At 39.5% G+C, this 13,757-nt stretch overlaps 1 protein-coding gene across 4 annotated transcripts in view; it reads right to left on the bottom strand.

Moving 5' to 3' along the window:
• The window catches only part of sytl2a (synaptotagmin-like 2a), a 125,963-nt gene that overhangs the window by 88,408 nt on the left and 23,798 nt on the right, over nucleotides 1–13,757 (bottom strand). For all 4 annotated transcript variants that reach the window (XM_060825986.1, XM_060825987.1, XM_060825988.1 and 1 more), the window contains exon 2: nucleotides 6,882–7,320. In XM_060825986.1, the coding sequence (XP_060681969.1) occupies nucleotides 6,882–6,982 (101 nt within the window). In that variant the 5' untranslated portion in view covers nucleotides 6,983–7,320. The remainder of the gene's footprint in view (nucleotides 1–6,881; nucleotides 7,321–13,757) is intronic.

Below are 13,757 nucleotides of genomic sequence, written 5' to 3'. Positions count from 1 at the left end.
TTTTAAAGAGGGTTTGCTTATTGGGACTGTTGTGTATATTCAGACCAGCATAATTAAGGATAGATAGACAGACTGACTGAGTTCTGTAGGAGTTCTTTATTTTATTCTTTGTGTTTCATTGTGTAATTTTGTGAATAAATTTTTTTTGTTGGTTTTAAACCTGGTAGTCAATCTTGCTAACTTAATCCGGGTAATTTTCACTGTACACTTACTGAAACAAATTGCAAAGTTATGGTCTGGGGCTGTCTGCTTAAGAATGATTTGAGTGGTCTGGCCTAGACCATAACAGAAATGGCCAAAATTCAATTGCAAATGAAGCAGCTTGAATATGAAAAGTAAATGAGAGAGTTTGAATTACAATTAAATGCAGAAGAAAAAGGCCCTAGCAAAATAGGAGGGAGAAAGAGAGAGCTTCTGAACTTCAGAAGTTGACAATGAAAGAGGTCCTGATGAAGGGCTTATGCCCGAAACGTCGAATTTCCTGTTCCTTGGATGCTGCCTGACCTGCTGCGCTTTTCCAGCAACACATTTTCAGCTCTGATCTCCAGCATCTGCAGACCTCACTTTCTCCCCAATGAAAGAGGTCAGTTGATATAAAATGAAGGTAGGAAGGTAGAGCAGTGATAAGGACAGTGATAAAGAGCAAATCCATCATAGCCAAAATCTGTTAAAACATGGCCAAGTGTTACCAAAGTTTGATAAGAGGGACAAGGAAGCTTTATTCATTTCATTTGAGAAAGTAACTAAACAAATGAAATGGCCAGTGACCATGTGGGTAGATTAATTCAAACAAAATTGATAGGTAGAACTAGTAAGATATTTGTATCACTAAAGGCAGTGTCTGGAAAGTGAGAGGAGGTGGGAAAAAAAAAGCAATCTTAAGTACATATGAACTAGTGCCAGAACCCTCAGATAATATTTTAGGAATGAGGAGGGAACCTTGTCAAAGCACATTGTTTGATCCTTTCCAATCCTAAGTAACTTTGGTGGATAAGGGCATTGAAAATAGATCGGACATGTGATGCTCTTAGAGACACTTATATTGGAGGAGTTCAAAAATTCACTTTCTAAAGTATTGATAATTCATGTGGAAGAGCAGAGTTAAAACTGCAAGATTAGCAGAAATGACAGTTGATTCTGTTTTTGTTTCCAACATCAATTTCAAAATCATGAGGCTTTTCTTAAACAGTCAGCTTTATCAACAAACTTAAATTGCAATACAACACAGGACAGCAAAAGAAAATGGTTTTTAACATATTTTGATAGTATTTTTTTCATTGTGTTAGGGACCAGACCAAACCCCTCCCTATCAAAGATTGATTTGCTCCTCTAGCTCTTAAAATTTTAATTTCTTAACTTACAGGTGTACAAGAGATTAAAAATTGGGCAACAGAAATCCTCAGGTAATAAAGGAAAGAGATCTTAATGAACATAGTAAAGATAAGTTTCCTTTTTAACCTGTAGTAAACTATAAGGGGCGGGGAAGAGATGTAATAACCCTCTGGTGTTTTTCACAGCAATAACAGAGGACACATGAAGTTGTTGTGTTGGCGGTTTAAGAAAACCACTGGGAAAATGGATGTGGTAACACATGACAGACAGTGGAGCTTATTAAAGTGGTAAAAGGAGATACAAGTGGATGCTCAAGAGCTGCAAAAGAATATAACAGCCTGGTCAGGGGTTGGTTAGTAACAAAGTTCCAAATCTCTTTAAACCTTACCCATACAGGTAAATTCTTTAGTCATGTATACTTAGAGGAGTAGGTTTGATCTTAAAATTGAGAGATACAGGAGCAAGTCAGTCTTTGATAGTGAGGGGTTTGGTCTGGTCCATAACATGAAAAAAATACTATTATAATAGGTTTAAAAACAAAAAGCTTTTTAGTGTCCTGTGTTGTTTTTGTATTGCAATTTAAGTTGATTGATAAAGTTGTCTCTTTAAGAAAAGCCCTAATGGTTTTGAAAGCTGTTGAAATTGTCTACACTTGCTCCCTTTCACTGACTGACCAGGGCTTTGCCTGGAAATGAAACGCTATTCTTTCAGTTTTGTGCAATATAGCTAAACACTTTTGTTATGACAATTATAAACTAGTTTGTATGCTTTAGGTCAGTGAGTCGCCTACATATCCAAAATCTATCAAAAGTCTAAGTTTAAAGCTTTATAACAAGGTTAGCAATTGGACCTTAGAATAAGAGTTCCATGATTGGACAAGATTAACAGTCCCAATCAGGGAGCCCTAGTGGATAGATATAAATAGGAGTATCAGAGATTCTATTCATTCAGAGCTGATTCAGAGGAAGCCAGACTATGCAGGGGTAAATAAAAGGGTGACTTGGTGAAGGGATACAAGCCTCTGTGGAGTTATTTCATTGGTGATGAGAGTGGGATTAATGATGTAACCATGCAAAAGCTGGACTTCAGACAGGCACTACAATTGGCTTTGTAGTGAGAAAACATGGCAAGTGGATAATGAGTTGCAGGAATTGTTGTTGGAAGTGGACACCCTCACCAAGCTGACTGGAGCTTGGAGAACACCATTGAGTGAAGGCAATTGCATAGGTTCACTCAGTACATATCCTGAACAAAGGCACTCTAAGTCAGCCACAGCAAAATCTCAAAATGAAGCCAAGCCAAGCCTTAGCCAAATGGCTAACATTTTCTTCAGGATGCAAGCTGGCAAGCCATTGCAGTTGCTGCCAGAACAGGGACCCGAGACAGTGAACAGGGGGGTGGAGGGGAAATGGATGTTGGTTGAGATAGATTCACCTTGACTAAATCAACATTTTGTGATCAGAAAAGAATGGCTGCCTGAGTGAAGTCCTGATTAGTACCCGGAGGTTTTTCAGGATCGTCAAGGGACTATCAAAGGAGCCAAGGCCACCTTGCATGTTGACCAGGAAGAAATTCCACGATACTGCCCAGTACCATTATCCTACATGCAAAAGTGGAGGCAGAAATCAGGACGCTGGAAAGCAATCATCAAACCAGTACAGTTTGTGGAATGGGCAGCACTGGTCAAATCAATTGCAAAAAAAAAATTGCCTTGTCTTTCACAAAACTGGCCATGAGCCATGCTTACCTGTAATTGAGACTAGTTGAGAATTCCCATAAGTATTACAATTAATACCCATAAATACCAATATATGAGACTGCCATTTGAAGTATCATCAGCCTACGCCATTTTTCAGCAGACAATGTTAAATGTTCTCCAAAATCCACCCCAAGAAGCCATTTATCTGGATGATGTGCTTATAACAGGATGACCAATAAAGAATACATTAGGAACTTGGACATTGTACTTAGACATTTCTCCAAGGTGGGCATACACTATAGGAGAAGAAATATGTATTCGAGGCACCCCAAGTGACCTAAGGCTACAGAGTCAACCAGACTGGGTACACCTATTGGAAGATTAAACTGAAGGTGATCAAAGATGCCCAGCTCCCCCATCTATACTGGGCTTAGTCCTTCCTTGGATTGATGAATTATTACAGAAAGTTCATTTGTACCATGCACTCCATTCTGGCATACTTACATCTGCTAGTGAAAAACGGGAAGCCTGGGAAATGGTCTTGATGCCAAGACTGTAGCCTTTGGAAGTGAAGAAGTGGCGATCATCGTCCAAGATATTGATACACTGATCTCAAGCAGCATCTGGTGCTGACATGTGAAGCCTCCCCATACGGTATCTGGTAATGTTGACTCTCAGATGGCCCAATGGAGAGAAACTCCCAATAGCATATGCTTCCCATACTTTGGCTAGTGCAAAACGCAAATATCTCAGAGATAGAGAAGGAAGGTTTAGCAGTCATCTTTGGTGTGAGGAAGTTCCACCAATAACTTTACAGACATAAATCTGCAATAGTAACCAATCATAAATCCTGCTAGGTCTACTCAAAAAAGAAAAAGGACAAGGCCATGCCACCCATAGCTTCAGGTCGAAATCCACAGTGGACTCTCACTCTAAGTGTGACTTATTACAATTTGGAACACTGTCCAGGAGGCCAAGTAGTAAGTGCAGTTGCCTCCCGCTGCATACTCCATTGGTGGTGCCTCAACTGGAATAGTCCATTTCTGGACACCTTTCTGGTAACTGCTGACAATATCAGACTGTGGAAGCAACAACTAAAACAGCTGATGGTGATGGGGGAAACAAAAGGGCCATCACAACCAGAATTTGAACCTTTCTGGAGCCAGAGAGTCTAGATCACCATAGAGTATTGTATTTTGTTATGGGGAGTGATTGTCCCAAGTAAAGGTCACAGCCAGAACTCTACCAGGGTCTAAGGGTGTCCAAAAAAATGATGTTGGTGAGGAAGCTTTATGTCCAAGATTGTATGCAGTGATAACCACGTTGGTGGGACAGTGCCAAAATGCCAACAAGAACAGAACTTACCACCAGCAGATCCCCCACATTCATGGGAATGGTCAGGTAAACTCTGGGCTCAGTTACACATCCACTGCGCTGGCCCTTTCATGGGCTCAATATTCTTAGTCATTGTGAATGCTCACTTAAAAAGTTGCTGAACATGCATAATGTTCATTCATCAATCACTGGGACCATGATAACAAAGCTGAAAGTACCTTTACAATACGTAAGCGCCTAGAAATGTTGGTCACAGACGACAGGAAAACAAAGTTTCATACCGAAACCAGGGAAATAGACCCGCATGGATAAGAGACATAGTCGACATGTGGTCAAGTCCTCCGACGGAGAAACCTCGGGTAGGCAAGGCAATCTCGAACAAGCATGTGGATCAAATGAAAGCTGCAAACTTGCAAATGTGGCAGGAGCAAAACATAACCAGCCCCTCAGAACAGCCAGAACATCTGGCCGAACCAGTGTGTTCTACCCCTCCATGTATCATTGGAGAAACCTCAGAGTCCAAGATGGACACAGCAAATATTGCAGCCTTGATGCCTTTACTACCTGATGAGAAGAATTAATTTCTCCCATGCTCTGGGTACAATAGGTACGTTACGGTCTGACACGTTGCCAGCATCACAGGCTGAGTTGGAAGAACTGGACCCAGTACAAAAATGCCTCAGGAGAGGCTACAAGAAAATGAACAGGCCAATATCCCTGCTCCTTGAGGCAGAGATGTAGAGACTGTAATGAGGTCAGCTAGGTGGGTCTCAGTGTAAGTTCCCTGATTGGGACTGTTAACCTGGTCCAGTCACGAAGCCTGAGCTGCTAGATACAAAGAGGAGTGTCAAGGATTCTGCTGATTCCAAAAGTGGACTCTGAGGAAGCTGGTCCAGTGTCAGGTGGCACATATGTGATAAAGGGGGACTTGGTGATGGGATATGGCCTCTCTGGAGGAGTTATTTTACGAAGGAGATTGTAATCTGGTTTCTTTCTTGCTTGTTTGCAATCTTAATAGGAACTTAAAAGGATTAGATTTTTGTTCTGGAAATTTTCTTTTCCGCAGGAATAAGGCAGTGCACTTGAATTCAGGCTTTATTAAAATAGTTAGAGATTTTACTCTCTCAAAAATCTTTTATGAAAATATTCCCCAATCCTATTGGGTATTGGGTTCGTGGTTACACAAAGGGTATATGAGAATTCTTTCAAAAGAAATCATACATTGATCCAAATGGCATTCCAGTTTTGAATCTGAGTTTTTTTTAATGTAGTCTGTAGACAGAGGAGGATTTCCCCAATTAAAAATGAGGACGTTTCAAATTTCAGCTGTCAAATTCAAAGAAACAGCCAAGGGCCTGTAAGAACAAACTTACATTCGGCAGCTTTCCTTTAAACAATGCTTGTACTTGATGATCATCTAACCTTGTGTGTATTTGGCATACAATCAGAATGAAATATATGTGCAAGCTATCAAATTTAGGACGGATCAGCATCTCTACCTCACTCTTACCTAGAAACTTTTGTCATTTTTGATGGGCTGATTTAAATAAGTTCCGACAATTGCTGGTATGTCTGATGCAGCAAGCTTAAAATGGAAATCCAATGGATTTAAGCTTCACACTAAATTCCCATACTATGGAAGTGCAAGGACATGACTTCTGCCCTTTCTAGTCCAAGTTTCAGGGTGTCAATTTCTCGCTCGCATTTTCATAGCTCATCCCTTTGCTACTGGAAGTCTACTTCATGGCTCTACTTTCAGTGCATCCAAGATTATGAGCTTCTTCAATGGATTTTGGTAATCCAACTGGTTAGACCTAAAGTTGTAGTCTAACCAAAACACCCTTCTTCAGTAAATTTTTCAGATGTATACTTTATTGAATATTGCTATTCTGCAGCATCTTTCTATTTGTCACATCTGTAATACTCTCATGTTTTTAGAAAATAAGTTTGCATGCCATTTTTGCTTGGAATATTTTCCAACACTCATTTGGTGGAAGCTTTCTGTCCATTAGTAAATTTTTGTCTGAATTATTCCGGGGACTCCTAGTTACACTCTCCACTGTCCATTCACTTCCACCCCCAGCGCAATGGATACCATTAGCAAACTTGACTGCTTTGCAATAAGTTTCTGTATTTGGGTTATTAACCAAAATAAATCAGGCTTTTAGATACTGCACAGAGTACTCCACGGTTGGACATCCTCCTTTTAATAAAAAGTTATTCCTCTTTCAGTTTTCGAAAATCTATTTTACATTTTACATTAAACTTCCACTGATTTCTGCTAGTGTATCAGTTTTTTTTAGTGTTTTTGCCAAAAAAAAACATCATTCCACAGTACAAATATATGATATAAGGTTCACCTCCTCAAAAATCAATGATTTTGGTCAGACATTAGCCTCTCTTCTGGAACCATGTTGAGTGCTGCCATCTACCTTGCTCATTATTATACCAAAAAGAGATGTTAAACAATTTAAACAGATTTTTGTTAGCAGAAGTATGTTTTTACAAATCTTACCTAACTCGCTTTTCTTCGACTTTTCGTAACTCCGCATCCCTCTGTAGCACCCTCATGATAGAGACTTGTTCTTCCTCGGTTAGGTGACTTAAATCAATCATTTTGCCAGCTAAAATGAGACTTAATAAACCTAATTTACAAAATGCTTTCTGTTAGTAGTTCTTTTTTTAAAAATAATCTAGATCTTACATTTCTTTGAGACTCATTTTCAGATTTACTAAATACTATGAATAAGACTTTAAGTGACAGGAAGTTTCCAACACATCAGCCAAGTTATGCTAGTCTTTAGAGTGAAGGTCAACTTCATGTCCTCAGATATTCAAATATGCCAAAACTAAATTGTTCACTCCCTTATTGTTCAGGCCACAAGTTCGTAATGATGTAAGTGTTCCTCAGTTGCACCATGCACTTAGATACTCCCAATAACAGTCAACCGGTTCTGAAACAAAACAGAAAAGGCAAGAGAGGTGTTACTAATCAATTCCAGTTTAATTATACACATTTTCAAAATATTGTTAATTTTGATTGAATAACCTCAAAAGGCAATTATTTATACAATTGTTGATTCAGTAGTGCCTATTGATTTTAAAATCAATGGTTCCAACAATCTTGGTTAAATTTTGCTTAAAAGTTACTATTTGCTTAGATTGTCATAGACCACATGCCAACACCTGAATGAAGGAAGCAGCAGTAAAACTAATCCTCCAACTTCCTGCAAGCATGACTTTATCAAGATCATTGAGGCCCAGGCAAGAAACACTAGCTGCTTCATTTTCAGGTTAGGAAGAAATTTTTCTTAACACACTCGACCAATCAAATAAATGCATGCTGGGATCTATTTCAGGCTTGCATGAATCATATTTCATGACTATTGTGTAGTGCCATTTTAAGGGCCATATCAAAGTCAGAGTTCTGCTATTTAGCTCTTTGTGACACAGGATTTATTTTTCGAGTCAATATTGCTAATTTTGCAGCACCTGTGGACTGAAAATACAGTTAACATTTCGAGTCCAGTAACCCTCCTCCAGATGGATAGCATCTAGGACAAAAAGTTATATTTATTGCTAATGGGAGATGATGCAGGGAGAAAGAGGTTGATGTTAGATGCCATCAGTTCTGAAGGAGCACTGAACTCAAAATGTTAACTCTGCTATCTCTCTACAGACACTGCCAGACCTTGTTTGTTTCTCCAGCACTCTGATATTGAATCTGATTTCCAGTATCTGCAGATTTTTAAAGAAAATTTGGCTATTTAATTTTGCTAGCTATATGTAGCTAAATTTTCTTTTGGTGCCAAAGTTGGGAATGGAGGCAGATTTGGGGCCAGTAGAGTAATTTCCACTGCCTCAATCCTTCTGTGCGCACCTCTCTCAAAAATAAACACATTCAGGGTATTTCACAGTCAATAATTTTTTTTTTAAATTTTTTTTAATAACTATCAGAAGCTAGAGATGACAAATATGCCTCCATCAAGACAGTGTTAAGATTACCTGTTTCTCCTCTGAAGCTGTGACAGCAAATTAAGTGGAGCTAATGCAACTTCATAATCACCTCTTTCAAAACCATTACCTCAAAACATTTAAGAATCTTGTAAAGAATACTGAAATGAAGTGGAGATTTTCCAGTTGGACTCTAGTTTTCCAACAAGACGGGGACAGTTTAATCACCTCAAAGCAGACACCTAACACACAGGCTGGTTCTAGCCAGGCTTTAGGTCTCCCTTGTCTGACAGGATGTTTGAGTAATTAAATTATATCTTGAACTTTGTTCCACATCATCTTAATTCCACATTAAGAACTCCTTACTCCTCATTAAGAACTATATTCATGTTGTCCCAATACAAGTTGGGAAAATTGAACATAGAAAAAATGAAACCAGTCAAACACTCGAATTTCTGTTGCTGTCCATAGCCTCAGATTAACTTTTTATTTGACACAATCAATGACGGTGACTATAGTTGGAACTGTAAACAAATTTGGAAGCATATGAACTTGGTGTCTAAAATACAGGCAAAAGTGAAGGAAATGGAAACCAGTGTTCTTGATATTCTGCAAGCAACATACTTGCATTTGACCTAATTTGATGACTGCACAGATGGTGCCTCATGGAGGTGGGACATCCACGTTGTCCATACGCAGAGGCCACCATATGCATGACTGGTAATAGCTAATCACTATCATTGTGTACTCCACTCTAGATTATGTGACAAAAAAAAGGTGTCTGGGATCAGATAGTACAGAATTGCATTTTCATTTGATAATTCAAACAAAACAAAACAAAGTCATTGCCTTGTAAACACAGCAAGGCCTTTGGAAAGTTGGCAACATCTTTGTAGGTGCAAACATACAAAATAAAAGTGACCCTGGACCATCCCTTAATATCTTTCCTCATGCTGTGATTGGAGGTTTTCAAGCAATCATCTAGTGTTAGTAGGTTAGCAAATGACATTTTCTTTCTGATCTATGAATGATACCTGTTACAATTCTTTTTCAAAAGCATTAATTATCCCATTAGAACAAGACAATTTCACCTTACAGATATGGATACAATCTGCTAGGTGGATTAACTTTCTACTGTTTAACTTTGCCACATCATCCTCTACTTGTTAGATCAGGGAATCTCACTCAAAAACTGGGTGGAGGATTGCAAAATTACAAAGGGGAGACTAATACACGAGAATATACACTGGCAGAAAAGCATATGATGTGGCGAAAGCACATCGTATCTTTAGCATGCGTCTGTTTTCTAGAACCTTCAGGATATTCAGCATTAGCCCTCAATGCTGACAAGAAGTAATCTAACAATCTGGAGACAGGATAGGAAAAGAGAGAGAGAGGAAAATATTCTTTGGAAAGGGGAGAAAATAGATTGTTCTCTTTCTCATTCTTTCGATCAACATACACCATATAGGAAGTATCTTTAGCATTGGGTGGATGAATCAATTGACCATCTCTGCAGCGTAAAAGTCACCACAGTTTTTAGCATTTACTTTCAGATTCTGAACTTGCTGTTGTGTTGTTACATTTAGAGGGAATTTGGAAAGCACTGCAGGAAAAGGTAAATTGTTTCATTGACTTTTAATCAATAACTATTAAATCAAGCACCTAAGCTGACAAAAAAAAGGTTAGAAGTGCAATGACTCAAACACAACAAGACATATTACAGATCTAACATTTGTATAGCTTCAAGAAGAAAATAACTCTTACAGAATAGATATGCAATAACAAGTGATTTAATAAAAAGTTAATTTGTGGCTGCAGGCATTAGGAATTTTTAAACATGAAGGTAATGTTATGTTTATGTTTGTTACATGACTATAATATCATATCCCAATTTATGTTTTGATCCCAGACCGCCAACTTTGTTGTCAGCATGGATGAACTGGAAGAAAAGGTCTGTTTCCGTACTGTATGAATCTATGACTCAATGTCACAATTTGGTTAGAGACAAAATAACCTTTCTTTCATAAAGTCGGCAGAGAGAGATCCAGGGAAGTCAAAAAAAAATGATGATTCCATGATTCTAACAAACAATAATAATACTTCATGATACAAGTTAGAACACAGTCATATAACCTACAATTATATATACATTTTATTTTTGAACACAGAATTAAGATGTGATCAGCTTGGGTAATATAGAGTGATTGAGCATCCCACAGTGCACATCAAATAGATAATTCAATGACATCTGTTGCCATACATTTCTTGATAACTACCCCAAACATTAATGACATGGTGGGTTATCAAGTCTCACTGAGCTTCACCGCAAATTACAATTCTTCTTAGGCAGTCAGAGTGTGGCACTGGAAAAGCACAACAGGTCAGGCAACAATCTGAGGAGCAGGAGAATTGTTGTTTCGAACATAAACCCTCTATCAGGAATGTCGAGGGGGTGGGGCTAGGGGGAAGGTAGCTGGGAAGATGGTAGGTGGGAGGAGTGACTGGTCGGAGCGGATAGGTGGAAAGGAAGATGGACAGGTAGGACAGTTCAAGAGGGCGGTGCTGAGTTGGAGGGTTGGATCTGGGGAAAAAGTGGGTGGAAGGGAAATGAGGAAACTGGTGAAATCAACATCGATGCCGTGTGATTGGAGGATCCCAAGGCGGAAGATGAAGTGTCAGGTGGTTTGGATTTGGCAGTGGAGGCGGCGCAGGACTTACATGGCCTTGGCAGAATAGGGGGCGGGGAGTTGAAGTGGTTGGTGTTTCCCAGAATTGTTCCCTGAAATGTTCCACAAGTTGGTGTCCTGTCTCTCCAACATGGAGGATCACTTTTGGTAGACTAGCCTGGAAACTCCATCTCAAGAGCTGCTTTGTCATGGGCTGTCTCAACAATTGTTCCTTCTTTAGTCAATCACCCCCTGGCCTATATTCATGCTTCCCTGGACTCCAAATCTGTACTTAAATCATGGCCACAAGATCAGTTTTTCACTGACAGCTAACTTTACCAAGTTAAAATCTACCCAAGTTTCCACTAAACTCTAATTTTGCTTGGTGTGTAGATTAGAGTGGTGCTGGATAAGCACAGCAGGTCAGACAGCATCCGAGGAGCAGGAAAATCGACGTTTCGGGCAAAAGCCCTTCATCAGGAATTTTGCTCAGCTGGATCAAACAAATACTTCTAACAGCTTTTCAAATGCACCAAAGTATTAATGATTGAAGGTTTCTCCTAAACCTTGTGGGTTCTCCCCTGTGTGAACTAACTTTCAGTTTCTCAGTCCCACAGGACACCAACTCTTATCTGCCTATTCATTCCTACATCTAACTCAGGAAGAATTCTAACAGCACAGAGTCACAACTGTTCTGGACTCCTTCACTGCAGGATAGCTGAAGATAAGCCTTCCCACAATGACACTGACTTTTGTTGGCATCTCTTCTGTCTCACCCTGTAAAAGTGGAAATTCCAGTTCGAGAGTTTGCTATTAACACCATTTCAGCTTATGCAAATAACAGCAACTTATTTTACATTTGTTTACGGGAGAACAGATTATGAATGTGCTCATGTTACTTTTGTATAGTTTGTTTTTGTCTAACCAGTCAGTCTTACATCTTACAATAGTCTCATGTTGTAGGCAAATTATTGGAGGGGATTCAGAGATTGGTTTTCCAAGTTATCATAAATCCTTTGTTTGATTAGAGACAGTCAAGCATGACATTGAGGGGGCAGGTCATGCCTCACAAGCCTTATTTAATTCTTTGAGAATGTGACAAAATACATTTGAAGGTAGAGCAGTGAATGTGGTGTACATGGATTTTAACAAGGCATTTGATAAGCCCATGGCAGGCTCGTTCAGAAAGTGAGGAGGCATGGGACAAAGGGAAATTTGGCTGTGGGGATACAGAATTGGCTGGCCCATAGAAGACGGAGGGTGGTAGTTGATGGAAAGTATTCAGCCTGGAACTCTGTGACCAGTGGTGTTCTGCAGAGATCTGTTCTGGGACCTCTGCTCTTTGTGATATTTATAAATGAGTTGGATGAGGAAGTGAAAGGGTGGGTTGGTAAGTTTGCCAATGACACAAAGGTTGGCAGAGGGCTGTCGTAGGTTGCAACAGGACATTGACAGGATGCAGAACTGGGCTGATAAGTGACAGGTGGAGTTCAACCTGGAAAAGTGTGATCTTCCAAAATAAATTAAAGTTGAATGCAGAATACAGGGTTAAAGACAGGATTCTTGGCAGTGTGGAGGAACAGAGGAATCTTGGGATCCACGTCCATAGACCCCTCAAAGTTGTTACCCAGGTTGTTAAAGTGTGTGGTGTGTTTGCTTTCATTAGCAGGGGAATTGAGTTTAAGAACTGCAAGATTAAGCTGCAGCTCTATAGAGTCCTGGTTAGATCGCACTTAGAATATTGTATTCCGTGCTGGTCACCTCATTATAGGAAGGATGTGGAAGCTTTAGAGATGGTGCAGAGGAGATTTACCAGGATTCTGTCTGGACTGGAGGGTATGCCTTATGAAGAAAGGTTCAGGTAGCTAAGGCTTTTCTCACTGGAGCAAAGAAGGATGAGAGGCAATTTGATAGAGGTGTACAAGATGTTGAAAGGCAGAGAGTGAATAGTCAGAGACTTTTTTCCCCCAAGGCAAAAATGGTTATCACAACGGGGCATAATTTTCATGCGATTGGAGGAAGGTTTAGGGAGATGTCAGAGGTAGGTTCTTTACTCAGAGTGGTGGGTGTGTGGAATGCACTGCCTGCGGTGGTAGTCGAGTCAGATATGTTAGGGATATTTAAGCAATTCTTGGATAGGCACATGGGAAAAATAGTACAATGAAGGGTATGGAGGTTAATTTGATCTCAGTAGGATAAAAGGTCAACACAACATCAAGAGCTGAAAGGCCTGTACTGTGCTGTACTGTTCTAATTATGTTACACACAGTTCTTACCCATTTCGTTTTTATGGTGAAATGCAGAAAAGGTGCATCTCAAGATAATGAAATAAGGCATCATGGGCTTCCAAGTAAAAATCTCTTTCAAAAAATTCTGAGCTGTAAAATCTATCTGATGATGCATCTCGATATAGAAAATATTCAGATTTTGGACAAATAAGACACATAAGCATAAATGGGTTTAAATAAGAACAGGTCAACTAGATTCTTGAGAGCATCTTCCATCATTCAAGAAAATAATATTGATTTGGACTTAAACTCCATTTTCCCAAGATGAACTTGTCTATCAAAAAGAAATCAATCTTGAAAGCCCAGTAATCCCAGTATCTGCAACATTCCAGGGTAGAATTGGAGCAGTAGAAATTTGACTGGAAGATTCACCCAGCTGTGGGTAGGAACAGGAGTAGGCTGCCTGAACTGCTGTGCTCTCCCAGTACCACTAATCCAGAATCTGGTTTCCAGCATCTGCAATCATTGTTTTTACCCTGT

This window comes from Hemiscyllium ocellatum, chromosome 6, assembly GCF_020745735.1.
Source record: "Hemiscyllium ocellatum isolate sHemOce1 chromosome 6, sHemOce1.pat.X.cur, whole genome shotgun sequence".
Classification (NCBI taxonomy): Eukaryota; Metazoa; Chordata; class Chondrichthyes; order Orectolobiformes; family Hemiscylliidae; genus Hemiscyllium; species Hemiscyllium ocellatum.
Note: the sequence above shows the minus strand (reverse complement) of the source record. Positions and strands in the feature narration are given on the sequence as shown.